The 22,580-nt window shown below is 50.1% G+C and overlaps 1 protein-coding gene across 4 annotated transcripts; it reads right to left on the bottom strand.

Moving 5' to 3' along the window:
• Positions 1 to 3,279: 3,279 nt before the first annotated feature.
• On the bottom strand, positions 3,280 to 22,272 carry Znf346 (zinc finger protein 346). 4 transcript variants are annotated; one of them, XM_042667134.1, is made up of 7 exons: positions 22,098 to 22,272; positions 17,281 to 17,384; positions 16,201 to 16,293; positions 13,946 to 14,090; positions 7,929 to 8,162; positions 6,978 to 7,071; positions 3,280 to 4,581 (listed from the first exon to the last, which is right to left on the bottom strand). In XM_042667134.1, exons 1-7 carry the CDS (start codon positions 22,270 to 22,272, stop codon positions 4,491 to 4,493), a joined length of 936 nt encoding a protein of 311 aa, XP_042523068.1. In that variant the 3' UTR covers positions 3,280 to 4,490. The 4 variants fall into 4 exon arrangements, with proteins under 4 accessions (XP_042523068.1, XP_042523069.1, XP_042523071.1 ...); XM_042667135.1 differs by having other exon boundaries at positions 7,929 to 8,114; XM_042667136.1 differs by having other exon boundaries at positions 4,500 to 4,581; positions 6,974 to 7,071.
• Positions 22,273 to 22,580: the final 308 nt, after the last annotated feature.

Below are 22,580 nucleotides of genomic sequence, written 5' to 3'. Positions count from 1 at the left end.
ATAAAAGCTGGGCACAAAGGCTCATGTTTGTAATCCTGGCTACTCAGGAGGCTGAGATCTGAGGATCACCGTTTAAAGCCAGCTCAGGCAGGAAAGTCCTAGAAATTCTTATCTCCAGTAAATAACCAGAAAAAAACAAAGCTGGAAGTGGAGCTGTGCTCAAATAGTAGAGCGCTCACCTTGAGCACAAAAGCTCAGCACGCAGTCTTGAGTTCAAGCCCCAGAACCAGCACTTGTGCGTGCGCATGTATGCATGCGCATGCGCGCGCTAACACACAGAAGTTCCCAAGCACCAGTGGCTCATGCCTGTAGATCTAACTGCTCAGGAGACTGAGATCTGAGGATCATGGTTTGAAGCCAGCCAGGACAGAAAAATCCCTGAGACTCTTCTTGCCAGTCAACCAACACAACACAGGAAGTGGAGGTGTGACTCAAATGGTACAGCACCAGCCTGGATTGAAAAAAAACCAAGAGAGAGTTTGAAGCTTCAAGTTCAAATTCAAGTAACCAGCTCTCCAAACGGAGGGCCCTAATTTCCCAGGTAGTCCTACAGCTTGCTCTGTGCAACCAGAAAATAAGACCCATCTTTCCCAAGGGCTGGCTGGGCTTAAGAAGGGAGAGAAAATGTCTGTGTCCCTCAAAGGAAAAGATTAAAAGGAAGGGCATAGAGCTTGCTGACAGGCCAACTGAAAGTACAGCCCGCCAGGACGGTTCTGACAGAGCTTTCCTTAATCAGCAGAGGATTCCAAGAATTCTGAGTTTGGGGTCAAATCTCTGTGAGGCTCCCGGGTTCTGTAAAGCCGGTTAAGACTTTGCCCCAGGTTTCTCCCGTGAAATCAGGCCCTTTGCTGTTGCCTGGAGGGCCAAGTGAAGTATCAAATGCAGGGCCTTAGGAACTAAGTTCCCCTATTGCTTTGGGCATTTATCCAATAGGAAATAGGAAGATCCTGAGGCTGCTCCATTTTGCCTGGCAACGAAGTGGCGTCTCCACCTAGTGGCCAGCAGGGGGACTGCGCTTTGCTCCCAGGGCAAACATTGAGCTGGGTGAGTGCCCGGTGGTCTTTTTTTCTGTGTGTGTGTGCGTGCACGCACGCGTGTGTACATGTGTACATTGTAGTAATTAGGGCTTGAACTCAGGGCCTGGGTGCTGTCCCTGAGCTTTATCCCATTAAGGTTAACACTCTACCTCTTGAGCCAGTTTCCCTTACAGATTTTTGGTAGTTAACTGAAGACTTTCCTGCCTGGGCTGGCTTTGAACTGCGATCCTCAGATCTCAGCCCCCTCAGTAGCTAGGATTACAGGCTAAGCCACTGCTCCAGGCTCTGGAAAGTTTTTTTTCCCCCTAATTTTTGATACTAGTCCCTGCACTGGTGGGTCTGGGTGGGGTGGAAACAGTTCCTGGGAGGGAAGGACTTTCTTCTTTAATCCACTTTTGGAAAGAAACTGGGGTCTCTTCCAGCTTCATTTTCAACAATAAAGAACTTCAAACTACTGGGTGCCGGTGGCTCACGCCTGCCATCCTAGCTACTCAGGAGGCTGAGCTCTGAAGATCACGGTTCAAAGCCAGCCCAGAGCAGGAGAGTCACTGACACTCTTACCTCCAATTAGCCACAAAAAGTCAGAAGTAGAGCTGTGGCACAAGTGGTAAGAGCCCTAGCCTTAAGTTAAAAAAAAAAAAAACCTCAGGGGCAGTGCCACCTAGGCCTGGCACAAAGAAAAAAAAGGAAAAAGAGAATAAAGGCTGTAGGTCACGAGGCTGTCAGCAATGTTCACATTACCACCGGCCCCTAATCTCGTACCTCATGGCTGCTGCTTGACTGTAGTTCCCTCCTTTTGCACCTAGGTCTGGGCTGAGAGCAGGATTCCAGTTTCCTTCCTTCCTTCTCCCAGGGCTGAGTCCAGGGTCAGGCCAGCCTCACTGCATTGATTCCTTACCCTCCTGTCTCTGCCTGGTTACTCAGCACAGCCCCATCGTGCCAGCACTCTGGCACGAAACTCCAGAGAATGGCAAGCTGAGACCTCACGCTTGGGCTGAGTGGAGTCATGTTCTAGAACCATCGACAGCAAGGGTTGGACGAAGGGCTCCCGAGGTCTTAAGGTCCTAACTCTTTCCCTTTTTTTTTTTTGGGTCCGGTCGTGGGGCCTGGGCGCTGTCCCTCAGCTCTTCAGCTCAAAGCTAGCGCTCTACCACTTGAGCCACAGCGCCACTTCCGGCTTTTTGCTTATGTGGTGCTGAGGAATCGAACCCAGGGCCTCAGGCATGCAAGGCAAGCGCTCTACCACTGAGCCACCTTCCCAGCCCCCGTCTTGTATGTGTGCTGGTACTGGAGCTTGAACTCAGGGCCTTGAGCTTTTTTTTTTTTTTTGTCGGTCGTGGGGCTTGAACTCTGGGCCTGGGCGCTGTCCCTCAGCTCTTCAGCTCAAGGCGAGCGCTCTACCACTTGAGCTACAGCGCCACTTCCGGTTTTCTGGTGGTTTATTGGAGATAGGAGTCTCACGGTCTCTCCTGCCCGGGCTGGCTTTGAACCGCGATCCTCAGATCTCAGCCTCCTGAGTAGCTAGGATTACAGGCGTGAGCCACCAGCGCCCGGCTAGGGCCTTGAGCTTTTGTGTAACTTTTTGGCTCAAGATTCTTGTTGCCTGAGCCACAGCTCCACTTCCCTTGTGTGCGCCTCAGTCCTGGGGCTTGGACTCCAGGGCCTGGGGACTCTCTTGAGAGTTGGTTGTAGGGCTTGAACTCAGGTTCTGGGTGCTGTTCTTGAGGCTTTTTTGCTCCAAACTAGGGCTCTACCACTTTGAACCGCAGCTGCATTTCTGGTGGCTAACTGGAAATAGGAGTCTCATGGACTTTTCTGCTCAGGCTGACTTTGAACTGTGATCCTCAGACCTCAACCTCCTGAGTAGCTAGGATGACAGGTGTAAGCCACCAGCACCTGGCTCCCTGTTACTTCTGGGTCATGGAAAAGACTTTTCCAAGAACCACCAGGTCTCTGATTATGTCCCGTGGGTGTCTAGGCAGAAAAAGCCCTTGTGGGGAGGGAAGCAGAGATGGCCAGTCCCGAAGTGGGGAGGGAAGCAGAGATGGCCAGTCCCGAAGGGAGGGCCTTGGGGCACTGCCCTTGTCTTGGCTTCCTGTCTCCTCCTTGTACCCTGCGGTCCGCCACACACCAGCAGAATGCCTCAAACACACACAGACCCTCCCAGGTCCATCTGTATCTCCTACATTAAGCCCTGGAGGAGCAGCTGAGCGGTATGAAAGATAAATCAGATCCCACAGTGCAGGGTCCCAAGCTCCAGGTCTGCAGCGCTGCAGGCCGGCTCGCAGAAGATTCTTTATTTGGACCATTCATTGACCAGGAAACAGAGCCTGAGTGTGCATGCACGCGCACGCGCACATACACACACACTCACACCCATGCACACACACAGGTGGCTCACAGGCCTGGGAGGGGACGGGCAACGGGTGGAGGCGGCCACGGCAGTGGTGGGGCTTCTTTAACCCAATGGAGAGGCCTCGCACACAGCATTTCCTGCAATTCCCATTCTAAAGCCACGGGGGGGGGGGGGGGGGGAGGGGGGAACCCTCCACGTTCAGCCAAGTGCCAGGCTGTAACACAGAGGTGATCAGAGAAACCTGGGGTTTGGGGTGGGGGAACACGCTTCCTCTCTGTGGAAGCGGGAGGCTACCCCAAGCTCCCAGGCTTCCCGGGGCTCCCTGACACTGGGGCTCCTGGTGGGGTGGAGGAGCAACCCCAGCAGTTGACCGGTAGGCTGCTGCCCAGGAGGGTGGACAGGTAGCAGGTAACCCTTGGGCCAGCGGGCATGTGGCAGGAGGGGAGCCTGGGTTTTGGCCCTTCTGGGAGAGGAGGGCAGGGTCTTTGTGGGAGCCCCCTGTGACCTTCCAGGCAGAGGCTCCCGCTTATTCCCCAACTTGTCTCCTCGCCGCCCCCCTCCCGGCCCCGGCCCCCTGGCTGCTGCAGATCTTAGCACCATAGGGACTGTAGGGACAGGCCACAGGGGTGAAGCCGCTATTAGGGGCAGAAACCTGCACCAGGCCACCAAGGCTCAGGAAGGCCGGTGTGTGTTGGCGGGCAGGTGGATGTCACGCCAGCTCCAAGAACACGCGTGACAGCCCTTCTCCTTGGCTGCTGCCAGCCCCACCAAACCTCAAGGCTCCACAGGCCAGGCCTGGTGCGTGGGGACAGCTCTTAAGGAAAGACAGGTGTTGGGGGGGGGCCAAGACACGTGGCTTAGAGGGGCAGGGGAAGAGCAGCCTCCACGCTGCCCCCAGCCCTTCCTCTCAACACCCGGGCCTCTACTGTTGTGACCTCCTGGGCCCAAACCAAGGAGTGGACCCATCAGAAACTCCCTGCCATCCGGCTCTGCCTTGTGCTCTGCCTGCTCATTTTCCAGGGCCTGCCACAGTGGCAGGAAGTTGGCTCCCGGTGGTCCCACGGGAGGGGGCAGGCCGAGGCTGGGCAGAAACACCTCTAGGCTTCCAGGGTGTCTTGGGAGTCCTTTGAGATGTGTTGCTTCTGTGCTGGAATCTGGCCCAAGGGCAATGTGGCTGTTTTTGGCGATCTGTAATTGGAGACAGCACAGGTTCAGCACGGGCCTGCAATGGCAGCCTACCTCAGTAATGTCGGCCTCCTAGTAAGCTAGAACAAGAAGCAAGATGCTTTCTGTACCTGACATGGCGCTAGGTGCGCATCCTCCATCACCCCGTTTTTGTTTTTCTGTTTTTTGTTTTGGTCAGTCGTGGGGCCTGAACTCTGGGCCTGGGCGCTGTCCCTCAGCTCTTCAGCTCAAGGCCAGTGCTCTACCACTTAAGCCACAGCGCCACTTCTGGTTTTCAGATTTCAGTCTCTTGAGTAGCTAGGATGAGAGGCACATCACCCCATTTCTTACTGAAAGCAAGTCATCCACTGGATGATGATGATTATTTTTGTCAGTCCTGGGGCTTGAACTCAGGCCTAGGCACTGTGCCTGAGCCTCTTTGTGCTTAAGGCTAGAGCTCCACCACTTGAGCCACAGTGTCACTTCCGGTTTTTGAGTGGCTCAATTGGAGATAAGAGTCTCACAGGGACTTTTCTGCCTGGTCTGGCTTGGAACTGCTATCTTCAGATCTTGGCCTCCTGAGTAGCTAGGATGACAGCTGTGAGCCACCAGTGCTTTTACTTAAAAAAAAAACAAAACATTTTTTGCCATTCCTGGGGCTTGAACTCAGAGCCTGGGCACTGTCACTGAGCCTTGTTGTACTCAAGGCTAGCAACCTACCATTTGAGCCACAGCGCCACTTCCAGCCTTTTCTGTATATGTGGCACCGAGGAATTGAACCCAGGGCTTCATGCATGCTAGGCAAACACTGTACCACAAAGCCACTTTCCCAGCCCCTGGAGCTCTTACTTTGGAAGGGAGGACCCAGGGTAATGTTGCTCTGGGGTCCTGCTGCAGCCTCGGCTACCCAGACAGGGCCTGTTGCTGCTGAGTAAATACTGGCTAGAGAATGAACATTGATCTTTACAGGCAACCTGCTGCCTCTGGCAGCTTCATAAATCCTCTGGCTCTTGTGCCGTCTGGAAGGTATAGCCAGTGAGTTCCATTTGGTGGAGGCAGAGGAAATGAATGGGGCTGGGAATCAAATGGGTAGGAATTCTTGCTCTAAATCTAGGTAACTAGAGGACCCTGCTTTTTTGGGGGGGCGTTGGTCATGGGGCTTGAACTCTGGGCCTGGGCGCTGTCCCTCAGCTACTCAGCTCAAGGTCAGCACTCTACAACTTGAGCCACAGCGCCAACTTCTGGCTTTTTCTGCATATGTGGTGCTGAGGAATCTAACGCAGGGCCTCATGCATACAAGGCAAGTACTCTACCCCTAAGCCACCTTCCCAGCCCTCGGGCTAGTTTTGAACCTCAGTCCTTCAAGTTTAAGCTTACTGAGTAGCTAGGATTACAAAGGCGAGCCACCAGCTCAGGTTGGGGCTTTGATCTTACACAAGTACAGGCTCAAAGAAGCACTGGTCACTTGAGTCAGGGTCTTGTTATATAGCTGCCCTCAAACTCCTGATCCTCTCTCAGCCTCTTCAGTGTGGAGATTACAGGTGTGCACTACCACACAGGACTAACAGCCGCATTTTCAACTCTGAGTAGTTTGCGTGCAGGACTCTGGCTGGCTCTAGGTTTCTACCGAAACTGTCTCCAGCCAAGTTGCAAGGGAGTTATGCCAAAATACTGTGTGAGCGCCAGGCTGGGCTGCTGGGGCTTATCTAAAATTTGTACTTAAAATCAGCCCCCAGTGCTCTGCAAACTAAAGATACCTCCAAGGAAGGAAGAAGATCAGACAGTGTGGGAGGAGCAAACCCAGGCAGGGTAGACAGAGCCAAAGATATTTTTTACTCCAATGCGCTGTATTTTCACCATCTTTCCTTCGCTTGGCTCAATGAGTAACATCCGCCAGGGCTGTTGCAAACGTAACCCCAGCGAATCTGCCTGGCATGTGACTTCCTGCTCACCTGGCCCTCCACCTGGCTGTCTCCTCCATCAGAACACCACGGTGAGGGGGAGGGGCTGGTGACTTGGGGGGGGGGGATTTTCCCCAGCGGTGGATCAGCAAGTGGAAGAATATGGCCTGATCTGGTTTGCGGCCTGTAGGGGGAGCTCTTGTCCCTCTACAAGGACCAGCTGGAGGTGAGATGGGGGTGGGGGGGGAGGCAGGGGAAGGAACAGCTTTCTGGAGTCAAACTGCTAGGGACCAGGAAAGCCACAAAGGAAACCATCCAAGCTTCTCTACTAAAACCTTCGGCCCAGCAGGTCCAAAGAGGAAAAAGAGAGGAGACACTTTTCCTGCTAACTGATTCAGCTGCTGACTGAGAGAGGCCACAGCATTCCTCTTAAACGGGCAACTCCCCCGGCTTTGTTCTGTCTCAGAAGCCCCAAGCTCCTGCCGCAGGCCCTGGCCGTTTCAAAGGCTGCTTACTCACTGGTTCTTGTGTTTGAAGCCGCTGACGTGAGCCTGGTACTGCTCGATGGAGTTCAGGACTATCTTACACGTCTTGCAGGGGTAGCCTTTCCCGGCTGAAACACACCAAATCCGGAGAGGACGTCATCAGGCTGCTTTTCAGGCCTGAGAACTTGGGGGGATGAGGGGGCGGGGGGGGGGTGGGGAGGAGGCAGAGGTGGCTGCCTAGAACCCCAGACGCCTCCATGCTCTGGAATTCTGGGTCTGTACTTGTCCCCCAGGCCCAGTGAACCACCTGCCCGGCCTGTCACAGCAGTAATTCATGCACACATCTGTCAGGAAAATCAATCGATCTGTCCTTTTGGGGCTCAAAGACGGCCTGGCTCACTCCAGGGCTGTCCTGATGACCAGGTGGCCCTTTTCCAAATGGCTGGGCTGTGAGTGGAGCCAGGACAAGAGCCTGGCGTGCAGGCTCTGTCTGCACAGAACCAGGCTGATCCTCTCCCTCCCCTGACAGCTTTTCTGGACCCCAAACCAAGTGTGCAATCCTTCTTGGCTTTTGCTTATTGAAGTTCCCTGCCTGGTCTCTCTAAGGCATCTGAGCTCGTGAAATCCTACTTTACTAGTTTTGTTGCTTGTGGGGCTTGAACTCTGGGCCTGGGCGCTGTCCCTCAGCTCTTCAGCTCCAGGCGAGCGCTCTACCCCTTGAGCCACAGCGCCACTTCCAGCTTTTTCTGCTTATGTGGTGCTGAGGAATCGAACCTAGGGCCTCACGCATGCGAGGCAAGCGCTCTACCACTGAGCCACCTTCCCAGCCCCAAGTGCTCTATCATTTGAAGCCACAGCATCACTTCCTACAAATCCTACTTTAGAAGACCCAAGGAGAAGCATGCACTTGGGCTGGTCCAAGGAGTACTCTCCCCGACCCTTGCAGTTCAAAACCTGCCCCAGCTCTGGGTGTGGGCCTCCTCACCTGTTAAGTCGGTGACGGCAGGGTCTGCCAGCCGCCCGTAGTGTGCCATGAGTTTGAGCTTGGTCTCCTGTTTCCTGTGTTTCTTGCCCACATAGTGTTGCTGAGCCATGGCGGGGTCGTTGAAGGTCGCGTGGCAGAGGCTGCAGAACTTGTCTGGGTCTATCATCTCTCTACTCTGGTGCAAGGCTAAGGTGGAGGCCACAAGGAAAGGATTTATAAGGCGTTTCGACAGAGCTGTGGCGAGAGAGTTCAAACAAACAATGAAGACCCAGAAGGCACCGGGCTTTTGAGTACAGTGAAGAACAACACAGCAGGATGGCTACTTCATCACACAGGCAGATGAGGCCCTGCTACTGTCGGGCACACGATACGATGTGTGAGTGGGGAAAGTGGACAGGGTGGGGAGGGAATCCAGAGAGCAGCTAACTTGTTCAACAGCATTGGCTACTCTAGGTGGGGATCCTGGTTTCCTGGTTCCCCGGACACAGCTCTGATTTCTGCCATGGAATTGCCTAACAGACCAGGCATGCATGCTGCATGCTCGTGGTCTTTTCAACCCTTAGGATTATCCTGAAAGTTCAAAGACAGTGGGTCTTGAGCTCTGGGCCTGGGCGCTGTCTCTCAGCTCTTCAGCTCAAGGCTAGTGCTCTACCACTTGAGCCACGGCCCCACTTCCGGCCTTTTTTGCTTAAGTGGTGCTGAGGAATCGAACCCAGGGCCTCGTGCATGCAAAGCAAGCACACTACCATGGAGCCACTTTCCCAGCCTCAAGGTTGGGAATCATATTCCTGACTGCAGAGTGCCCCAGTTACAGAGCAGGGACCGATGCATTAGTGTAGACGCAGGCTCAGGCAGCCATATTGGATGTGCCTTTTAGGCTACATCGCAGGCAGAGTGAGGAAGAGCAAAGATTCCATTTATAGGGACACATTTGTTTGGGCCAGTCTTGGAGCTTGAACTCAGGGCCTGGGCACTGTCCCTGAGCTTCTTTTGCTCAAAGCTAGCACTCTACCATTTGAGCCACAGTACCACTTCCAGCTTGTTTAGGTGGTAGTAAGGAATCGAACCCGGGGCTTCATGCATGCTAGGCAAGCGCTCTACCGCTGAGCCAGTGTGTCCCAGCCCAGGGACACACTTTGTACATACATTTTACCCTGCTCTGGTCTTTAGAACTACTCCTATGAGGTATGTTATCGCTTTGGCATATGACAGAGAAAAATCAAGGGCCAGACAGGTACAATGACTTGCTCAATAACAGCGGGGAGCAGACAGGAAAGCTAGGCGCATGCGTTCACCTTCAGGGGACACCTGACCACTCCAGGGAATCAGCTGACCAGGGAGTCAGCTGACCGGAGCCTAGTCTGGGCAAGTGCAGATCCCAATGCTGAACGTTGCTGCTGCTGCCATCTTACATGGATTACACGACTTGTAAAGGAGTCCATGTGGCTGGTACGGTGTGAATACAGCCACACTAATAGAAATGGGGGACCTGGAGCCCCCATGGGTGGTGGAGGAGGGGAGGGGCTCCAAAGCACTCCCAGAGGGATGGGATGGCTTAGATATTCTGTCACCTACAGACTACTTCCACTGGGGACGATTTTAGGGTTTCGCCAGCTAGCTGGAACCCGCTGCCTGGAACCTGCTAGCTTTCCCCGCAGTTTTTCCTTTACAGAAATCTTAATGTCGGGCTGGGAAGGTGGCTCAGTGGTAGAGCGCTTGTCTTGCATGCCTGAGGCCCTGGGTTCGATTCCCCAGCACCACATAAGGAAAAAGAAAAAAGCCGGAAGTGGAGCTATGGCTCAAGTGGTAGAGCGCTAGCTTTGAGCTGAAGAGCTGAGGGATAGCGCCCAGGCCCAGAGTTCAGGCCCCACGACCGGACCCAAAAAAAAAAAAAAAAAAAGAAATCTTAATGTCCCTTCAGCCAGTTTCAAAAGTAAAGTACATGGGGTAGAATATTCTACAAGAAAATATTTAGTTCGTAATGTATAAAAGGGGGGGAAAAAGCAAGTATAAAGCAAGTTGTTTCTGATATCCTCAATTTCATTAAAAAACATGGAAAAAAGATCAAAGGCATAAAGAATAAAAGGTATTTTACCATTTTTTTCTACATTAAAAAAAATGCTGGTATCGGGGCCTTGAACTCAGGGCCTGGAGAGTTGTCCCTTAGCTCTTTTGCTCAAGGCTACTCTACCACTTGAGCCACACCTTCACTTCTGGGGTTATCTGGAGGTAAGTCTTGAGTAGCTAGGATTATAAGCATGAGCTACAGCACTTGACCTGAAGGCAGATTTTTGACATCAGAGAGATAAATAATGATGTGTATGTGTGTATGTATATATATATATATATATATATATATATATATATATATACATACACACATACACATATATATGTTTATGTGTGTATATATATATATATATATGTATATATATACTGCCTTAGCGTGCTGGGATCACAGGAGTGAGTCCAGCTAAGGTCATTCTTTAAAACATACTGAAGGAAAGCACCAGAGGTGAAAGGTTAAGGAAAGCTGGAGTGGACATCCACAAAAAAATCAGAACTGTTGTTTTTCTCTCAAGAAATACCCTGAAGCCGGGCACTGGTGGCTCACGCCTTTCATCCTAGCTACTCAGGAGGCTGAGATCTGAGGATCACGGTTCAAAGCCAGCCCGGGTAGGAGAGACCGTGAGACTCCTATCTCCAATAAACCACCAGAAAACCGGAAGTGGAACTGTGGCTCAAGTGGTAGAGCGCTCGCCTTGAGCTGAAGAGCTGAGGGACAGCGCCCAGGCCCAGAGTTCAAGTCCCACGACCGACAAAAAAAGAAATACCCTGAAATATGGAAAGAATGTTCTAGGGATGTGACCTATAGGAGTCTTTATTATACAAGAAAAGGAGGAATGCTTACATGTAGCATGATACATGTAGTCACTAAACCTGTTTACAAAAGTTTTCACTAACATGGGTAAATGTGTCATATTAAATAAAAAATATGTAACAGGTAACAGTATCTATAATACGGCCATGCCACAGTTAATAGACCCTGCAATCTATACATATATATATATACACATACACACACATATGTATGTACATATGTCCTGGCATATTGAAATGTCATCCCCCTATTAACGATGCTTCTCTTTCTCTCTCTCTCTTTTTTTTTTTTGCCAGTCCTCAGGCTTGAACTCAGGGCCTAGGAGCTGTCCCTGAGCTTTTGTGCTCAAGGCTATAGTGCTCTACTACTTGAGCTACAACTCCATTTCTGGCTTTTTATGGTTAATTGTAGATATGAGTCTCATGGACTTTCCTGCCTGGGCTGGCTCTCAACTGTGATCCTCAGATCTCAGGTTCCTGAGTAGCTAGGTGTGAGCCACTGGTACCTGACTAACAGTACTTCTCTTGATAGTAGGATCTGGGTGATATTTTGCTTTCTTTTTTATTTTTATTTATTTTTTATTTATTTATTTATTTATTTTTTTGTCGGTCGTGGGGCTTGAACTCTGGGCCTGGGCGCTGTCCCTCAGCTCTTCAGCTCAAGGTGAGCACTCTACCACTTGAGCTACAGCGCCACTTCCAGTTTTCTGGTGGTTTATTGGAAATAGGAGTCTCACGGTCTCTCCTGCCCAGGCTGGCTTTGAACCGTGATCCTCAGATCTCAGCCTTCTGAGTAGCTAGGATGACAGGCGTGAGCCACCAGCGCCCGGCTTGCTTTCTTTTTTATAGGTTGAAGTGTAATTATTCATGATGAATGTATTATTTTATAAAAACAGTATTTAACATCCTACATTTATATGTATACACACGCGGAGTCAACTTAAGAGATATGTAGAACAAACAAACAGATATACATGCATAAACATAACAAAAGATTATAGGAGGAACAATTTTTCATGGATCTCTTAGAATCACAAAATTATGATAGTTTTTCTTTCCATCTATTTATATTCTCTCTATATATTTGCCCTACAACTGGGGGCCTGGGCACTGTCTCTGAGCTCAAGGCTAGTGCTCTACTACTTTGAGCCACAGCACCACTTCTGGTTTATTGGTGGTTAATTAGAGATAAGAGTCTCACAGACTTTTTTGCTCAGGGTGTCTATGAACTTCAGTCCTCAGATCTCAGCCTCTTGAGCTGGGATTACAGGCGTAAGCCACCAGCACCCAGCTCTTCTCTTTATTTTCTATAACATGCTAGCTACATTACTTTCAATTAGACATGTTGAATTTCAGGAACAGTTATAAACTTGTGAAATAACATGACATGGCATTTCATGCCATGAAATATCCAAGTAAATAAAAGCAAAAGCAGGGTGAGGGGTTCTGAGTGCACCATGAAAACAGCTATGTAAATAAATACATAGCTATATATAGCAAAGGTTGAAAGCAATTATGGAGAATACTCTGTTTAGTATGGAAGTTTTAGAATCGGATATGTTCGAGCATTTCCTCAGTTGTGGAAAGACAAGTCTAAGGCCTAATAAAGTCCAATTCTTAAGCTAATTTCCCTTGGCTTTCTGCTTAAACATTATGGTACAGGGTTGGTACCAATGCTGACTTGAAACAAAACTTGTCTAAGTTAACGATGACTTGACCATAAGCAAGACTGATGGACGTGCTGTAGGTGGTGGTCAACAATTGCCATTTGAGGGAACTCCACTCGCTAATTTAATGGTGACAATAATGTGAATAATCACAATAAATAATGGCAATAATAATGCCTGCCATTTAGTGAGTATCTATTATGCCCTGGGTGTTTAATAATTATGGTTGCCTCACCATCTACAGATTAACAGTAAAATTAAAATTAACATTTTACAGGAAACTCAGACACGAAAGTCATACAAATGGTAAATAACAGGATCAGGACTGAAGTCTGGTCCACAGCGACTTCAAAGTCTCTGTCTGATTGTTTCAGAGTATGAATAACTACATTTGGGTGTGCTAAGCGAGGATGTAATTATGAATAGATTTTCTACCCTATCTTCAAAGTCTTCTAAAATAGGGCTGTCTTGTTTTTGAAATACGGTAAAACAGAAGGATCAGAAGGACTACAAACTGTGTAGTCTACTTCTTGGTCTAAAATGGAGACGCAAAAAAAAAAATCACCAAGGGAAAAAAAAAATTAAAAAAGGGAACTGAAGATCAAAGAACCTGCAGTCTTGACTAATTGCGGTGAGTGGAGGTTAACAACCCCAGCAAGGCAGGAGTGAGGCGGATGAAAGCGAGGGCTGGGCTCGGCGGTGGGGAGATAAAGCAGCCACCGCACGGAGCGTGAACTCGGGGCAGCTGCAAGCAGCTGGCTGGGCACTCCAAGCGCCACTCAAGTAATTCTGCTTTGAAAGTCAAGTCCCTGTCTTGAGAACAGGCAGCTTTTTGAGGATTAAAGCGAGCAGGACATAACCTGAGCCTGGGCAAAGGACAGGGATTTCGCTTTCAACTTGGAACACACACTAATAAGAGCAGGTGGCTGGCGGGAGGGAAACACGAGGCAGGAGAGGCAAGAGAGGGAGAATGGATGCCCACAGCGAGCGGAGGCGGGAGGACTCTGGCATTCCTGTGTTCTAATTACTGGTCGGGATAAGAGCTCAAGGGCAGAAGCTTCTAGTGAGAAAAACTGAAGGGAAGTGGGGGGGACAACTTTGAGGCCACATTTCCAAGGTGCTGGCCCAGGGGCTTGAACTTGGGGCCTGGGCACTATCCCTCAGCCTTTTCCCCTCAAGGCTGTAGCTCTCTCGCTTGAGCCACAGCTCCACTTCTGGTTTTCTGGTGGTTAACTGGAGCTAAGAGTCTCCTGGATTTCCTTGCCTGGGCTGGCTTTGATCCTCAGATCTCAGCCTCCTGAGTAGCCAGGGTTCCAGGCGCGAGCCACCGGTGCCCAGCCTACTCAAGATACTTGTAACGGGCTCTACCTCTCCACATGTGTGGCCCCAGTGACATCTTGGGGAGCTATGGCAGTGCAGCCCTGAGGACAGGCGGGGTCCCAATAGAGCACTACTCAGGAAAACCAGTACCTTCCACCTTAGTGGATTGCTGCTTCAGCTTTAAGTTCTTTGCGTGGGTCTTCCCCAGGTAGTGCGACTGGGCCACGACAGGGGAGGAAAAGGTCATGTTACAGATGGGGCAGCACTGGTTCTTGTCTTTGCTTCTGCTGCTCTTCTGGTTGGGAGAGAGAACACAGGTCTGGTCATGCCACGGCTGGCCGGAAAGTCTTCAATGATTCCCCCGCTGCCCAGAGGCTAATGGGCACCTGAAACCCCTGTACACGTTATAACCCCCAACCTACCTTTCTGGATTTTTCTCTAGCTACTTTCTGCTATGATCTACTTCATACTCCCCCTACTACCTAGCATCTTATTCGGTGTCTTCCTGGCTTTTCTTGGTTCATTCTAGAAGGTTCTGCCTTCCTTTCCTGCCCAGTATTATGTCCACTTAATCTTTGAAGGCCCAGTTTTAACTATGAGCTGTTCATCTGGGAAACTTCTTTTTCTGTTGGTCATGGGGCTTTGAACTCAGGGCCTAGGTGCTGTCCCTGAGTTTTTCCCCCGTCAGAGTTAGCGCTCTACCACTTTAAGCCACAGCTCTACTTCTAGTTTTCTGGTGGTTCACTGGAGATGACAGGCTCAGGACTTTCCTGCCCTGGCTGGCTTCGAGCTATGATCCTCAGATCTTAGCCTCCTGAGTAGCTAGGATGACAGGTGGGAGCCACCAGCACCTAGCTGGGAAACTCTTATTTAAAAAAAAAAAAAAATTAATTCAGCAAAGAATTATCAAGCCCCTTTATGTATTCTGGGAAGAGTTAATCTGGCACTCCTCCCAGGGTTACTAGGAGACCTCAGGCATACCTACTGTTACTATAAACAGTGTCTCGCAGTGCGGGCTGGGAGCTCCAGTGCAGGTTTGGATGTGCACTGTTTAGCTCATCTGTTTCCCAGCCCTCCCGCCCTCTGGAGCTGGCCATGCGGTAGACACTGAAGGTTTTTTGGTTTTTCAAAACTGGCTTCAAACTGCAGTCTTCAGATCTCAGTCTCCTGAGTAGCTGGGATTACAGGTATGCACCAGTGGCACCTGGCTGGCTTGGGCGCTTTTGACATTCTGGGCCTGGCGGTTCTTAGTAGGTGGCTGTGCTGGTGGCTACTTAGCCACCCCAAGAGCTGAAGGAACTGATGTACAAGAAGGTGAGGTGACTTCAGAGTACTGTGACTTCTGTGTCCCTGATTGCTACGTCATACTAAGAGTAGCGAGGGATGAGTCCAGTAAACTTCTAAAAGGGACAAGCACAGCCCTTCTATGCAACAGTACAAAAGGAGCCAACAGTGTACCTGTGGAGTACACTGTTATTTATAGAGCATGGACTGGGAACTGGAATTTTACTTCACAATACCTTAAGAGGTAGGAATCATGTCTATGATGTCTGTCTGTCCATCCATCTATCTCTAATGCCTGTACTGGGGCCTGAATTCAGAGACTGGGTGCTGTCCCTTAGCTTTTTCACTTAAGGCTAGGATTCTATCACTTGAGCCACTGCTCCACTCCTGGATTTTTTGGTAGTTAATCATCTCATAGACTTTCTTGCCTAGGCTGGCTTTGAACAGGGATCCCCAGATCTCAGCCTCCTAATTAGCCTCCACTTCTTGAGTGAAGTTCTGAGAGGTTAAGGGACTTGCTCAAGGTCATCCACTCCAGTACAGTGTGGAGCCTGAACTCATCCCATGGTAGGTAACACTTCCCACATTATATCGTACGACCAAGGGACTGAGGCTTGTTCCAACATAATTCTTACAGCAATTCCGAACCAAAGGGGCATATAGTTACTGTGATTATCTCTTAATGAGAGGGGGCATTTGCTTTCTTTGCCTAGTCAAAATATTCGGGTGCTGAAAGTTCTTTTTTCCAGGGCTCTCAAGAAGGAGGCAGCCAGGCTTCTCCTACTTTCTCTTGGGCAGCTCCTCATCCTGTTCCAACAAACCACTGGGTGGTAATGTCTAACTGCTTCATTTACTAGAGTCCCAACCAAGTGCCAGGCTCTGTCCGGTGCTTTCGGGTAAACCTCTCATTTTTAGTAAGCAAAGGCCCTGAAAAGGGAGCTAGCATTAGCATCCTCATTTTTACCGAGGAAGAAACCAAGGCTCAGAGGAGTAGTATGATCTGCCCAAGTTACACAAGGCAGGAGCTGCAGTCTGACTGGGCGCCCACGCTCTCTCGCCACACCAACCTGTGTGCCGGGTTCATCAGGAAGCGAGCGGTCTCAACATGGCCGCTGTATTACCTGATCTGAGTCTAGCCTCTTCGTTTCCCCTTTTAATGTCTCCATTCCATGGATTGCTAGGTATCTCTTCACTTTGTTGGCATGTTTTTTGCTCTGCAAGAACCCAGGAAAAAGATCAAAGATAGCCAAATGCCATTTCTTCTTCTTCTTTGTGGTACTAGGCTTGAATTCAAGGTTTGGTGTTTGCTAGGCAAGTGCTCTATCACTTGAGCTACACCCTTAGCTCCCAAATGCACTCAAAAATGCTAGATTTTTTTTTTTTTTCCCCTTCTGGTGTTAAGGATCGAACCCAGGGCCTTAGGTATTTCAGGCAAGTGCTCTACCATGAGCTTACTTCAGCTCTTAAAAACACTAGATTCAGCTGGGCGCTGGTGGTTCATGCCTGTAAATCCTGCCTACTCAGGAGGCTGAGATCTGAGGATCGCGGTTCAAAGCCAGCCTGGACAGGAAAGTCTTTGAGACTCTTATCTCCAATAAACCGCTCAGAAAACTGGAAGTGGCACTATGGCTCAAGTGGTAGAGCGCTTGCTTGCCTCGAGCTGAAGAGCTGAGGGACAGCACCCAGGCCCAGAGTTTAAGACCCACAACTGACCAAAAAAAAAAAAAACAAAATAAAAAAACCCAAACCCTAAACACTAGATTCATCCTCACAAAAACTTTTGAGGAGGAAAAGGTAAAGGAGAAAGCACAATACTGAGTTTCTACTCTGCAAGGCGCTTTACATGTTACTAAACTGAATCTTCACAACCATTGACAAGAAAACAACCATTCTCTCCTTATATGTGAGCAAACCGAGTCTGAAGATGGTGACGTTTCCTGCACACAAGGAATAGCAGAGTTGTGATTCAAACTGAGGTCTATTTAAAACTAAAGCTCATACGTCCTTGTGTACCGAGCTGTGAGGGAAGATACGCATAGTGATGATTCTGATTTGGATGCGAGATGGGAGAGAGATTTGTTCAAGGCACAAGCCAACATGCATGAAGGCAGGGTCTGCTGGTGTCACCGTGCAAACCAGGGAGCAGTGCAGGCTGGTACGGGGTCTGAGAGGTACAGCATGCCGAAGGCAGCAAGGCATACCTGGTAGTGTGCCAGCTTCTGGGACTCGGAGATCAGCATGGCGCAGCAGACCTTACACTGTGTGTTGGTGAAGAGACACTGGTTCTTCTGGATCATGTGCTCCACTAGAGGGCAGAAGAGAACACCAGAGTTGGCAACAGCAACCTCAGCAGTGCGGTCTTACTTCAAAGGCAGGTACTGAATAACAGAACAAAACCTTTGAACACACTAGAAAAGGTATTTTTAAACCAGGTACCAGTGGCTCAAACCTGTACTCCTAGCAACTCAGGAGGCTGAGCTTTGAGGATCGTGGTTCAAAGCCAGTCTGGGCAGGAAAGGCCGTGAAACTCTTATCTGTAACAAAATGCTCAGTCAAGAGCCAGAAGTGGACCTGTGGCTCAAGTGCTAACCTTGAACAAAAGCAGCTCAAGATTAGTGCCTAGGCCCCAAGTTCAAGCACCACACAAAGGTATTTTATTTTTTATTTTTTTTGGGTCCGGTCGTGGGGCCTGAACTCTAGGCCTGGGCACTGTCCCTCAGCTCTTCAGCTCAAGGCTAGCGCTCTACCTACCACTTGAGCCACAGCATGCGGCTTCCGGCTTTTTTCTTTTTGCTTATGTGGTGCTGAGGAATTGAACCCAGGGCCTCATGCATGCAAGGCAAGTGCTCTACCACTGAGCCACCTTCCCAGCCCCTCATTTTTATCTTTTTATTTGTTGATTGGAGATGAGTCTCACAGGCTTTTCTGCCCAGGCTAGCTTTGAAACTCCATCCTCAAATCTGTCTTCTGAGTAGCTAAGATTACAGATGGGAGCCACTGGTGCGACCTGTTTTTTTCATTGTTGTTGGTTATGGGGCTTGAACTCAGGGCCTGGGTGCTGCCTGAGCTTTTTTGCTCAAGGCTAGTGCTCTACCACTTTGAAGAGCTACTTCTGGTTAACTGGAGATGAGGGTCTCACAGACTGTCCTGCCTGGGCTGGCTTTGAACCATGATCCTCAGATCTCAGCCTCCTGAGTAGCTAGGATGACAGGCATGAACCACCAGACCCAGGGCTCATAGGGATTTTTGTCCCACTTTTTTTCTTATCATTATTCCTTAAACAATATCGCATAACACCTGCTAACTTACCATTTACATTATGATAGGTATTACAGGTAAAGTAGAAAGAATCTGTTAGTTCCTTGTCACTGCATGTAAGGGACTTGAGTCTCTGTGAATTTGGATACACCAAGAAAGTGGTGGATAGAGCATCCAATCTTGGAACTGGTCCCTCTGCACAGTGAGACACTTGTATTCTTTTTTTTTTTTTGCCAGTTTTAGGGCTCAAACTCTGGGCCTCGGCGCTGTCTCTGAGCTTCTTCTGCTCAAGGCCAGTGCTCTACCACTTGAGCCACAGCAACACTTCTTTTTCTGGCAGTTTATTGGAGATAAGAGTCTTATGGACTTTCTTGCCTGGGCTGGCTTCGGACCATGATCCTCAGATCTCAGCCTCCTGAGTAACTAGATTACAAGTGTGAGCCACTGGTACCTGGCTTCAAATGTTTTTATTTCTTCTTGAATCATTTTTCATTTGTGTCTTTCTAGATATTTGTCCATTTCATCTAAGTTGTTTGATTTGCTGACATAAAATTGTTTAAAATATTTTCTTAAAATCCTTTAAATTTCTTCTGGGAGGGCTATTTTTTTTGTTTTAATTAGCACACTTTAATTGTACAAAGGCAGTTCATTGGTATTCCATAATTACATACGCACATATGCCTCAATCAAAATCATTCCTTTTTTTTTTTTTTTTTTGTCAGTTGTGGGGCTTGAACTCTGGGCCTGGGCGCTGTCCCTGAGCTCTTCGGCTCAAGGCAAGAGCTCTACCACTTGAGCCACAGCACCACTTCCAGTTTTCTGGTGGTTCATTGGAGGTAACAGTTTCATAGACTCTCCTGCCTGGGCTGGCTTTGAACCGTGATTCTCAGATCTTAGCCTCTTGAGTAGCTAGAATTACAAGCATGAGCTACTGGTGCCTGGCCATCCCCTCTATTTTTTCCCCCCCTTATCCTTCTCTGTTTTTTTTTTTTTAATGGGTTTTATGATTGTTTTCATACATGCAAATAAACTACTATCTTATTTACCCATTCTCCCCTTTGCCCTCCTCCCTTTGTTAGTCCCTCCCATTGGTACTTTCTTTTTTTACATTCATCTTCTTTTTTTTAAAGGTCAAGACTCCTATGAGAGAAAGCATGAGGTGTTTTATCTTTCTCAGTCTGCCTTATTTCCATTTGATCTTTCTAGTTTCTAAGGTGGAAGCTTATGTTGCTGATTTGTGACTGTGCTTTTCTGATAAAGATAAATTTCCCTCAGTCTCAGCACATTTCACTTGCAGCTTCTTCCCAGTTCTTTTGATCCTTGAGATGTCTAAGTAACTAGAGGAGTAAGAATGTCTGTCTTGTGTTAAACTATTTGGCCTTTTTGTCTTTGACTCCTGAAATAGGCCCAATTCCAGTATTATTAAGGTAGAAAAAAAAATTTCATACACAAAATACAGCCATATCTGTGTTTGTTAATGAGGTGATTTTTGGAGATTACCTAGATAATCACAGGTCAAATCCGAGAAACAGAAGCTACTATAAGACCTCTCCAGGATGGGAAGGGGAAAAAAGGAGGAGGCAGCAATGCTCGATAAGAAATATACTCATTACCTTGCCCATGCAATTGTAACCCCTCTGTACGGTATTTTCACAATAAAAAATTAAAAAATAAAAGACCTCTCCATACTTCATGTCTGTGTGTGTGTGCACGCTCACATATGCACATGCACGCATGCTAGAGCCTGACCTCAGGGCTTAGGCACAGTCCCTTAACTTTTTCCCATAAAGCTGTTCACTTTATCATTTGAACCACAGCTCAAGTTCTGACTTTTGGGTGGTTACTTGGAGATCACAGAGTTTCATAGACTTTTCTGTCTGGGATGGCTTTGAACCTTGAGCCCTTAGAATACAGATTCCTGGGTAATTATGATTATAGGTGCCCAGCAATCTTGATTCTTTTTGGGTCGGCTGTGGGGCTTGAACTCAGGGCCTTGGCACTGTCTCTGAGCTCTTTTTACTGAAGGCGAGCACGCTAACACTTTGAGCCACAGCCTCATTTCAGTTTTTGAGTGATTATTTGGAGAGAAGAGCCTCTTGGGGACTTTTCTTCCCCAGGCTGCCTTCGAACCCTGATTCTCAGACCTAAGCCTCCTGAGTAGCTAGGATGACAGGTGTGAGCCATTGGTGCCCAGCCACCCCCATTCTTAAGACATCCTTCAGTCACTGCATCCCTTACTGGAACTATTTTTGGACTGGGCTGCAATTAGCTGCAGGGCAAAGGGAGCATCTTCCTCATCGTTAGCTCTGATGCCCAGCAGTTCCTATGAACAGAGCAGCCATAAGTGAAGGTCAAACTAATGAAAAAGAAATGAGGTGGAAGGAGGCAACTTTGCACCAAACATATTTAAAGATAGAAGAGGGACTCAGAATCAATATACATATTCATTTAAGAGTCAGGCTAGACTTATTGTTAGATTGGAGAAGTATATATCTAAATTGTCTTTCTTTCTTGGATATGGACATAATTCAATTTTAACCAGGGTGATCCTCTCTCCTTTTCCCTCTCCTCTCTCTCAGCTTTCTAAGATTAGTATGCTCAGCAAAGAAACCACTAGAGAAATCTGATTTCCCTGCAGTTAGATATTTAACAGGATTAGCAAAAGAGCCCAGATATAGTTCCTGTACATCTGCATTAGCTAGCTCAGGAAAGAGCCCTGAAAAGGGCTACACAACCAGATCAGGCCAGCTCTTACCAAAGTCTTCTTTTTGCCTCCCATGTTTTCTTAGTGTCCCAGTTCACATTCAGAGCAAAGCCAGGAAGCTGCAGCCCAGAAGTGATTCCCTACCCGATCTGGATGACACTCGTTCCCTACAAGTCTGCCTGAAGCGTAAGATACAGAGCAGGGGGTGGGAGCTAGTGGCTTCTCCCCTGTCATTCTACTTAGGAGGCTGAGATCAGAAGATCAAGGTTCGAAGCCAGCCCTGACCGTCAAGTCCAGGCTAATCCCATCAACTAGCAAAAAGCTGGAAGTGGAGCGTCAGCCTTAAACAACCCCTGCTCCCCCAAAACACCTAGCGGACAGGACCCAGGCCTTGAGGTCAAGCCCCAGGAAGGGCACAAACAAGACCCCAGCAAATAAAACAAAGCTGGAGCCAAACTACACCTCGAGGCCAGTTTCTCGGCCACCTGGCCCACATCTTGGAAAATTGAGGCCAGCCGGGGGCCAGGAGGAACATGGGATGGGGATTGGGGGGGGGGGGGGGGAATGGAGATGGCTTCTAGATCTTTCAGAAGTGTAGGCCTGGAGAGAAGGAGGGGAGGCGAGCAGACGGGGGGGGGGGGCCGTGGGGACAGGCAGGGACGGGGAAGAGAGTCGGGAATCTGCGGGAGGCTCAGAGCCAGTCCTGGAGTTGGGAAGAAGCTGCAGTTCGGTCGTTGGAGGAAGGAAAAAAAAATAAAAGAGAACAAGTTAACCTCGGGCAGCCCGGTGCGGGGAGCGGGCCGGGCCGGGCCGGGGGGAGGCGGGCCGGGCCGGGCCGGGGGGAGGCGGGCCGGGCCGGGCCGGGCCGGGCCGGGGGTGTGCCCGGAGCCGCGGGGGCCCCGCGCAGGGCTGGGCTGTGTGTGTGTGTGTGTGTCCGGGGCCGCGGGGGCCCCCGGCTTCCCTTCATGCTCCGCGAGGGTCCCGGATGACGAGCCTCCCCCCCCCCCCCCCCCCCGCCCCGCGGCCCGCACGCGCGCGCGCGCGACCCCGACTCACCTTCCTCCCTCCCGACCGGCGGCGCGCCGGACTCGGCTTCCCACGGGCGGCGCGCCCTCTCGCGGTCGGAGCGCGCCCCGTCCGGCCCCCGGCCCTCGCGTTCCTCCGAGCCGTGGTACGGCCCGGCCGCCCCGCAGCCCGCGGCCGCCGTCGAGCCCGGCGCGGCGAGCTCCATCTTTCCCACCCCCCCCCTCACCCCTCCGCCCCCTGCCCCCAGCGCGCCTCGGCGGCGGCGGCGGCGGGCGGGGAGGGAGGGGGAGGGGAGAGAAGGGGACGGGGGGGGGGGGCTGCGCATGCGCCTTGGTATCGCGACAGACAGGAGGCGGGGCTTGGCCGCGCCGGCGAGCCTCGCGAGGTTTGGGGCGCGGCCAGCCCGGGTCGCGGCGCGGGGGGCCGGCGCGGGAGGCCGGCGCGGGGCGGTGCTGGGCCTGGCGGCCTCCAAACCGGTCGCTGAGATCGCCGTTTCACGGGCAGAGGACTTGA

This window comes from Dipodomys spectabilis, unplaced genomic scaffold (assembly GCF_019054845.1).
Source record: "Dipodomys spectabilis isolate Male_0828 unplaced genomic scaffold, ASM1905484v1 ptg000375l, whole genome shotgun sequence".
Lineage (NCBI taxonomy): Eukaryota > Metazoa > Chordata > Mammalia > Rodentia > Heteromyidae > Dipodomys > Dipodomys spectabilis.
The sequence above is the reverse complement of the archived record's forward strand: the minus strand, read 5'-3'. Positions and strand labels throughout refer to the sequence as shown.